Source organism: Salmo salar, chromosome ssa20 (assembly GCF_905237065.1).
Source record: "Salmo salar chromosome ssa20, Ssal_v3.1, whole genome shotgun sequence".
Taxonomy (NCBI): Eukaryota; Metazoa; Chordata; class Actinopteri; order Salmoniformes; family Salmonidae; genus Salmo; species Salmo salar.
Window position 1 is genome coordinate 48,831,810 of NC_059461.1, and position 9,972 is coordinate 48,841,781.

The 9,972-nt window shown below is 43.0% G+C and overlaps 1 protein-coding gene across 1 annotated transcript; it reads left to right on the forward strand.

Moving 5' to 3' along the window:
• The first annotated feature begins 239 nt into the window (after positions 1–239).
• LOC123729252 (rho-related GTP-binding protein RhoU) lies at positions 240–8,543 on the forward strand. The gene is made up of 3 exons (XM_045703538.1): positions 240–723; positions 2,567–2,625; positions 6,070–8,543. The coding sequence occupies exons 1-3, from the start codon at positions 507–509 to the stop codon at positions 6,523–6,525; spliced, it is 732 nt and encodes a 243-aa protein (XP_045559494.1). The 5' UTR covers positions 240–506; the 3' UTR covers positions 6,526–8,543.
• The last annotated feature ends 1,429 nt before the right edge of the window (positions 8,544–9,972 follow it).

Below are 9,972 nucleotides of genomic sequence, written 5' to 3' on the forward strand. Positions count from 1 at the left end.
AAATACTATATTTGTGTGGATTCTTGCGGTCAATTTGCAGTGTACAAACTATTGTTAACTATGTCCAGGCCCCCCGGTTGAATAAAATTGGAGACCAGTGCAGTACACAAACCTCCAGGTACATGCATGTGCAAATTTTTACACTGACAGAAGGCGTGTCCATCAACTCGCTCCTTTCAAAACGCAATGGTGGAGGAGAGGGGAGGGAATAGTCAAATCACGCTTGAATTTATAAAGCAGACCATCCTCCTCCAATGTCTAACAGATTAGAGTAACGGATTGGAGTATTCAAACCCGGGAGAAGTGACTGTTTTCAACTTTTTACACATAGTTATTATTAGTTCTTTGGCGATCACAAGACTACTCCTTTGAATTATAAAAAATAAATGCTATAGACCAACCTGTCTACTTGACAAATATATTATATGCTACAGAAGACATTCTCATGGTGCTCTCTTTATTTGCTCCTACTGGAGTAAGGAAAAGGTGTTTGTAACAAGTGCTGAATGTCACCTCCAGTTCCAATGGATTATAACAAGACCATGGCTCCTCCAGTGCCGCCGCACAAACACCAAACTACCCGGCCAGGCGAGGCTCAGGAGCGGGTGTTGAAGTGCGTATTACTCGGCGATGGAGCGGTTGGGAAGACCAGCCTGGTTGTCAGCTACACAACAAATGGCTATCCAACGAAATACGTCCCCACTGCGTTTGATGACTTTTCAGGTGAGTCAGTTCAAACTATTGTTTTTTGGTACTATTCTTGGACAGAAATAATGATACATTTTCCTCCTATAGACATGAAATCTGCAACTTCCCAGCCAGATAAAATAAAACATGTTTTCTGTTGCACATTGCTACGTTTTGATTTTGACTATGGGTCAACACCCTTATATTGCACATTGCAATAAAGCCTTAATTGACCATAGACAGTCGCTGCTGTTAGCCTCCAGGGCAGCAAAATGACAGAAGTAAAGTTCGGTGATTCGTTCCGCAGAATGGGTGACTGCAAGGGAGAGCGAGCCCGTTTCACCTTTACAATGTAGCAGGTCATTGTATTATTGCACGCAAACTATACGCCCTGGTAATTTTATACGTCCTGGCTTGTTGTATTTTCCAGTTGGCAGAGTTCCATTTTCCAAAATGCTGCCACCAGCGAAGTTTTGTCTAATGTACAAGACCAGTGGAAAACTTCAACAGTATACTAGTTGAAACTAACCTCCGTTGGCAAGTGATGAAAACCGCGGCACACACTGACGTTATCGTGTCATTATCACAGGAGAGGCCTATCCTTCCTTTTGAAGTTTTCCCTATCAACTTTGATCTCAGGAAACTACCACCAAAACACAATGTCTGAATTAATCTAAACTTGCATGACATGATGAGGCTTGATTAGGAAAATGTGACGCCCTCTTTATGCCCATCCAAAATTATAATTTAACACAGCTGCCCTTACTTATCCGTTCATCAGCAATATACATCTATTATAACCATTCTATTATTCTGAACACCTTACTAGACTTTTCCCAACTGCCATGGAAGGTTTTGAATGAGAGAATATTGCATATTTTGATAGGCTTAAACACACGCTAATATCATTAATATTCATCCCTTCCTCGCTGCCCTCAGAAATTGAAGTTGTAGGCCTAAACTGAACAGAACATGCTTGTTGAACATGTGCAGGCATGGTTTTGGATTGCACAACTCTGGCCATTGTTGTCAGCCTTGACCTAAAAGCCACGTCTCTACTGTAATGTAACGGGCACATCTGTTGCAATGGCTCTGAGCTGAGATTGTCTTTTTTACCCCAGTGACAGAGAGGGATTGTGCCGTTGGAGCCCCATTTGATGATGTCATGTATCTGTCCCTGGAATCAGAGCCCTCTTTTGAAAGCTGATTTCTGGGCAGTTATGCAATTTCACAGGTGACACTTGGTGTAGAGGAAAGGGGGGGGGCAGAGAGTTTTGGGCCCAAGTAGAATTCAAGGCAGATCATATGTCAGGGATTTGGGAATGATTGCACAATGGGCGCTGGGTTTAATGAGGAGTAGTCCCTGCAGCTCTTTGATCAGGGGGCGTGACCGTATACTCCAGGCGCATTGTAAACGCTTCCATAAGCTTCACCACATTGGGCTCTTTTGAAACATGGCCTATAATGAAACTGCTAGTGGCATGACTCATAGCACTCTTCCAATCTGGAGAGAGTAATTGGTAGAGTCACTAAACAAACAAATCGGCTTTGTTTTCCTCTGTAGACGGCTTGGCAGGGCTTTCAAAGCTTGAAAGAACACAGAATATGATATGAGAGAGTAGTTATTGCCTTTACTTTAACTGGGCGAGTGGGCGGTCGAGTTAAGGCCCCGACTCTGAGTTAGGGGGATGGGTGAGGTTTCTGTCCACTGTGTCCAGTAGGTATGAAGTATGTCAAACTGGCTTGTCAGAGGTCTCTCTCTCTCCCTCTCTGTGTGTGCATGTTTGTTTAAAGTGTCTGGTAGAGTAATGGGGAGGCAGATGGGACAATAGCTCTGCTGACAGCAGGTGATTTAGCTCTCTCTCTCTCTCCTCTACAGCGGTGGTGCAGGTGGATGGACACCCTGTGAGACTACAGCTTTGTGACACTGCTGGACAGGTGAGAACAACAGCCTCATATCGACATGCAGCAGAGCAACCCTCCACATACTACATGCAGTGCTTCCACAGAGTATGCTTCGCCAGTTGGTGCTGCATCGCTGCGTCCACCATTCTGTCACATGCATGTATGCCCAGAGGAGAAAGGATGCTGAGCCCCACTGAACTTCCCCAATGGCCGTTCTCCTTCTTCTGCTTGGTTCTCATACATGTCACATGATTTTAGTGTCAGAGTCAGTGTTGGCTTTGGTCCACCACTCTTGCATGCCGTCTTTGCTGGTGGGTATTGCTCAGGGCAGAATTCTGGGGCACCATCTTATTTCCCAGGCTTTCCCACAACTCTGTGGCAGCTGTGGGGCCCGCTGGTGTCTCCTGGGAATGTCTCTCTAACACCCCCCTAGAGAGAGATGAATTCCTGGTCTCTGCTGCAACCAGGCAAATTCATTGGCATAACTTTTGGGGATGGGGGTTGAGAGGAGGGATTTGGGAATGGTGAGAGGCGATAGAAGGCTGTGAACTCATTATAACAGAACAGATCTGGGGTGAAGCCACTTTGTGTGGCAACCGCTAAGAGGGAGGGAGACGACGCAATCTCAGCAGGTAGCTGTTAATGCATGTTTTTTTAATCTTGTTCTGCTCTCTCCCTCTCTTCCCCTCACCCCTCTCTCTGTAGTTGTGCAGGCATAGGCAGGCACGGTTGGTGTAACTGAGAGTTGTGCCCCTGAGCTCTGAGCGTCATGCCAAGCCTTTTTAACATGGTTAGATTGTTCTAGAAAGGGAACAGGTTGTGAAAGCCCTGGTGTTTTCTCTCTGGGCGTGGGTGGTGTGGTAATCTCATTCTATAGCTACAACCCAGAGAGCATAGTTTAGTTTAGTTTAGTTTATTGGGATCCCCATTTTCTACTGCACATGCAGCAGCTACTCTTTCTGGGGTCCACGTAAAATGTACAGATACATGACAAAGTCCCAAACCGTAGTAGACAAGAACAACATAAGATATATACATTTTGAATTTCATATAATATGTTTGGACACACCTACTCATTCCAGGGTTTTTCTTTATTTGTACTATTTTCTACATTGTAGAATAAGACATCAAAACTATGAAATAACACATGGAATCATGTAGTCACCAAAAAGTGTTAAACAAATCAAAATATATTCTTCAAAGTAGCCACCCTTTGCCTTGATGACAGCATTGCACACTCTTGGCATTCTCTCAACCAGCTTCATGAGGTAGTCACCTGGAATGCATTTCAATTAACAGGTGTGGAATTTATTTCCTTTGATGTGTTTGAGCCAATCAGTTGTGTTGTGACAAGGTAGGGGTGATATTCAGAAGATGGCCCTATTTGGTAAAAGACCAAGTCCATATTATGGCAAGAACAGCTCAAATAAGCAAAGAGAAATGATAGTCTGTTACTTTAAGACATGAAGGCCTTTGGTCTGATGATTTGTTTAACATGATTCCATATGTGTTATTTCATAGTTTTCATGTCATGTCTTCATCAATGCCTAAGAAGACTTGACTGTGTTTGGTTGAGTGTAGAGTTCACAACCATTGGAACGAACACAAGGCCCAAACACTTCACAGTGTACATGCACTGTAATGTACTCCACACTGTTGTCTTAGGGCTGCACGGATCTGCCCACTTTGTACACAACTTCTAAATCCCCCACTCTCACAGTCAGAGACCTGGGGGGAAAAACAAGCAGATAAAGTCAACAAACATCTACTGTACATATATGTACTTTCATAACAGGAGAACAGATACCACACCTTGAGAAAGCCTGAGATAAACAATAGCAACGTGGCTGTTTGGTCATTCTCGCGAAACGGTAAAAAAAAAAAAACTGTCATTTTTTACGAAATGTCCTCTTGAATCACTGAGATTAGGATCTGTACTTATCTATTTCATAATTATTATGTTTTTTGATCAGATAATATGCATTTTACGCACGTTTTCACAAAAAAGTCCCAACAAGTCATAAATAAATCAATATTTCTGATATTTTTTAACATTGCTCCCCTAATGAAGATACTTGCGTTAAACACAACACTGATGAAAAAAAATGTCTAAAGAAATTATACAATTATTATAAAAATATAAATTTGAGCTCTTTAGCCATTTCTTTAATGAGAAGGCCAAGTGGGGTAAAGTTTTTGTTGTTGTAAACTTCAACTTGTATACCATTTTTATGATTTATCGACAAACTACAGCAACATATTTGGTGTTTTATTCAAATAATGTTTTTCTAAATAATGTTATAAATAAAATTACCCGAATTTAATCTGGATGCAGTTCGGTAATGTACAAAATTCAGGCGAAAATGTCTAATGTATTTCAAATAAGACACTTTCCCCAAAACTAAACATCGTAGTCCTCAGAATGATTGTTGATTCTTGCAGATGCATCATGGTTTTGTAACTCAATTTGCTACAGACATTTTAAATCTGGATTCATAAGAATTACCCTGTTAATTAAACAGTCACTCCCTGCTCAGAAAGATTGATGCGTTTTGTATGTTAGCCAATATCTCTGCGCCATCACCTCAGTTTGCAAACACTTAAGGCGAAAGTATGATTTGGAAAGGAAAAGTGTGTAAAAAGACTTCCACTCAGAGGCTCCTGAATATAAAAAAAGTACCTTTCCATGTCAGGCTTCTGAAAGTGGATAAAGAGAGAGGGGTTTGTCAAGTTTCTGCCAGCCTTAATGTGTGTACTCAAGGATGTGGGAGGCCCTTGTTATCCAATGTTCTGTGGCTCCTCAATGTTAATTTGGGAAATCAGTGTGATATAAGAGGTTGGGCTTTACTGCTCAACATAAACAGACTTTTCTCACATAGTTTGTTATGGAGAGATTATCACCACCATTTATTTTCAACTGACATTCTACCTGCTTGGTTTGCATTGACCTATAAAGCGATTACTGAAATGTGTTGGTTTGAAACTGGTTTGTTTATGTGTGAACCTTGAAGTGAAATACATCAGACAACAGAGTTGGTAAATCTCAACTAACTAGGGATTAGGTGCTTTGGAAAATGTTTGTAATACCTTGATGGATTCTATATAACATCGTCCGTGCTTGGATCTGCAAAACCTAAAGATAATTAATTTCAGTATCCAGCAGTTTTTTTTTTGTGAGTATTTTAGAAGTCACTGCTGGTCTATACACTCTCCCACTCCATCGGTCTTCTTCAGTCTTCTATAAACATACATTTTTTGGGGAAATATAGTAGCCTAAACAACTTATCCCATGCGCTTTTTTTCCCCCTTCTACACTTGTTTGTCAATGTTTATGCCAAGTCAACTTTTTTCAAGATACTCAGTTCACCATTGGTTTGGGTTCACATATAATGGCCCTGGCCCTGTGTTACTGCTGAATGTCAGCCTCTCACTAACCCCCCCATGTCCCTTGTGTCTCTCTCCCTCCTCTCTCCTCAGGATGAATTCGATAAGCTTCGTCACTTCTGCTACTCGCGCACCGACGCCCTCCTCCTCTGCTTCAGCGTGGTCAGCCCTGCCTCCTTCCAGAACGTCTGGGAGAAGTGGGTCCCAGAGATCCGCCGGCGCTGCCCGCTCGTGCCCATGCTGCTGGTGGGAACCCAGTGTGACCTGCGCGAGGACGTCAAGGTGCTGATCGAGCTGGCCCGCCGGAGGGAGAGGCCCGTGGCCGAGGTGGACGCCCGTATCCTGGCGGACAAAGTGGACGCTGTGGCGTACGTGGAGTGCTCGGCGCTCACCCAGAAGAACCTGAAGGAGGTGTTTGACGCAGCCATCGCCGTGGGGATGAAGCACGCCGATAGGAGGGCGCGGCGGGAGAGGAAGGTGCGCAGCACAGCTGATAAGATGAAGACACTGTCCAAGTCGTGGTGGAAGAAGTACTTCTGTATTCAGTAGAGAGCAAAGAGGAGAGGATATTGACTATGAAACTGAGACTGGAAACGTGTTCAGACAAGCCTATGTTGTTCATATGGATTGAATGAAGGACTTCTGTCTTAGCTCCGCTCACATGACCACACTTTGGTCAAAATTAGGGTTGCAAAACACCAGGAACTTTCAATAAATTCCCTGGTTTTCCCGAAATCCCAGTTGGATGATTCCCGAAATCAGAAGGGAATAAGCAGGAAATCGGGAGTCTTCCAACTAGGATTTCTGGAAAACCAGGGAATTTATTAAAAGTTAAGGGAATTTTGCAACCCTAGTCAAAAGGAATGACCAAGGACCCACGGCTTAGTAGAGTGAGGGGATGGACTGGGGACTGGGGGTGAGAGACACTGATTGGTTGATTGCATAGAGACTGACAGGACTGGGCTCCAACCACTCCCTGTCTGCTTGAGCTAGTCTGAACTCTAACGTCTGAGCAGAGTGCTATCAGAGAAGATCAAGGAGTAAACCCATCAGCATGATTGTCAGTATAATGGAGCAAAGAGCGAGTTGAACTCTGAGCAATAATGACTTCTATATAAACTAATGGCTGGGGAGGGGAAAAGACTGCGATCTTCAAGTACTTTTATACTCCCTCACATGAATTGGCCAAATACGGTACTTAAAAAAATAAAAAATACTATATCCTAATGTGCGGCATGCTGTATGTATTCCTCCTGTCCTTATACCTTATACATGTTCATTTCTTTTATGTTATCCACCACTCTGTAATCAAACAGCCAGCAGATCTCATTGGCAGAGCTAGACTAAAATAAACTGAGGGACTAACATGGAAGTAAACTCAAACCAAATACCACTACAATGCATTCATATCTACAATCGATTACATTTACAGACTTTAGAGATATTGATAAGAGACTTTTCCACCGATTCCATCCGGCCCTAATCGTCACTGTCAGCAGCATGACCTGTCCCCATGGTCCTCTGGTGGTGGTCATTAAGTCAGGGGGTGGAGGGTTACGCCTGGTGTGTGTGTGTTTAATCACATGACCGACTGAGGGCCCTCGCCCAGGTCCCTAGCCCAGGTTGTGTATGTTGGCCTGTCTGCTTTAGCGCTACGTTTAAGTGTCTGTTGATACAGCTGCTGCCACTGTCAGCAGACCACACAGTGAGGGACTGGGCTCCCCAGACAGAGAAGAGCTCCTCATCAATACATGTTAATGGTCAGACCTTTTGGAGAGCTTTCAACAATACACCCCCCCCCCCATTGATCTCCACTCAACCTACTTGAACTGGAGAACTTTGATCGTCATGAGCTCGGCGGTTTCCATCCAATAGCCACTCAACTCATCTGATGGGAGTGTAAGAGCTACTGAGAGCGTTGTCTCACTCTGTCGGGGTGAGGAGATTAGATTGAGGAACACATGGTCATTGAGTGGTGCCACTGTAAATTACACTTAACCCAAATACTTTGTTGGAGTCATGCCAATGGTGCCATCCAATGTCCTTTAGACTGTACAGGGTCTGATGCCCCTCTGTCATTTAAAACTAGATGTTCACACTTCCATGAGAGTCGCAAGGTTTTCACCCCACTGTTGGTCACTATATTTTTGTAATTACAGAACTGTAAGCCCAAATATTGAGTTCAGTGGTACTCATTCTCCTCTCCAGCAACCTTATGATGACGGGGTGAATTGCCAAAGAAACCGATTGTATTTGCTTCTTATTTTTTAGAAGCCTGTCTGTATGCTCTCTATGAATCCCTTTTATTTGGGGCATCAGCCATAAAATGCACAGCCACTGATCAACCCTACAAACAAATGTATGAGAAATGGCATGTATATTTTGTATAACAACGTTTTTATAATGTGATATCTATCAGGGTAATTTTGTGTACATTTTGTTCTGTAGCTGTCACAAGCTGTCCTGAAAACACCCTCCAATGGTACAGATGTGTTTCACTTGTCTGATACTGTCAAGGACTGTTTATAAATCAACAGAGATTGAAATAAATGTGAAATCTTAACAAACATGCCGTGTATCAGCGTTTTGTTAGCGTTTTTAATGAGAGAAATGTGATCTTTCACCCCGTGGTGGAGTATGTGAGGGATTGAATGAATCCTATCTCCCATTGAGTCTAAAATGAATACTGGTGACACTCCGTGTGAGGTCAAAGGTAAGAACACTATGTAAATGTATATGTTGAGGGAGCATTGTGTAAGTCGTCCCCCCCATCACACCCTCTGGTTCGAGAATGTGCTGAGTTGGGGTGGACGATCATTGACAACCGTGTTGTTTTAAAGGAATACCTCTCTGGTTCTCCTGAACAAAAAAAAAAGAGCTCTAATATTATCGATGACGATCCATCAATAGATCCTATAAAAACTGTTGGTAGTCATCAGTGTCTTTGGTGCTGTCTATTATAAATGGAGGAGAATGGCAAGAAGAGAAAGTCTTCCTCCAGGGGAGATAATGGGTTGACAATTACATCTGGTTATAGTCTGTTTTGATGCTGTAATGATATCGAGAGTTGTTGCGTTTGGACGGCAGTTGGGTGTGCATGCAGATTCTGGTGACCGTGTGGGTGAAACGGAGGTAGGCATTGGGCCAGTGGTTTAATTATAATGGTTACAATGTTTCCTGGGACACTGGTAGTTTGACACCAAGCTGTTGTTTTTGTCTCTCTCAGAAGGAGCCATTGCATTGTGTCCAGCCTTTGGTAATGGTGATAAGCAGTATGGTAGAGACGAGGCAGTACTTACACTTAGCTGTAAAATCTACCTTTCTGATATATAACTAGGCTTGGGCTCCCGAGTGGAGCAACGGTCTAAGGCACTGCATCTCAGTGCTAGAGGCGTCACTACAGACCCTGGATCTATTCCAGTCTGTATCACAATCGGACGTGATTGGGAGTCCCATAGGGCGGCACACAATTGGCCCAGCATCGTCCTGGGTTAGGGTTTGGCTGAGGTAAGTCATCTTTGTAAATAAGAATTTGTTCTTAACTGACTTTTGTAGTTAAAGGTAAAATTTAAATTTAAAAAAGGCCTTCTCAGATAGGAATCTTGAATCCAAGTGTCGGTCGCAATGAAAACAAAGAAGATTTACAGTGCAAGATGAAACACCCTTTCCATTTTCAGATTTTACTGTTGTTGACTGATGGTGTGCAACTGTCCGGTTTATAAGATCTCTGAAGTATTGTGAAAGGTGAAATCATGTTCGATGCCAACTGGAGTATCTAGAAGTCGGGCATCATAACAGGCAATATATACAGTGCCTTAAAGTATTCATACCCCTTGAATTATTCCACATTTTGTTGTGTTACAGCCTGAACTCCAAATTGATAAAAAAAAAAATTTTCTCGCCCATCTACACACAATACCCCAGAATGACAGTGAAAACATGTTTTTAGTAATTTATGCAAAAAAATGCTGTGCATTCGGAAAGTATTCAGACCCC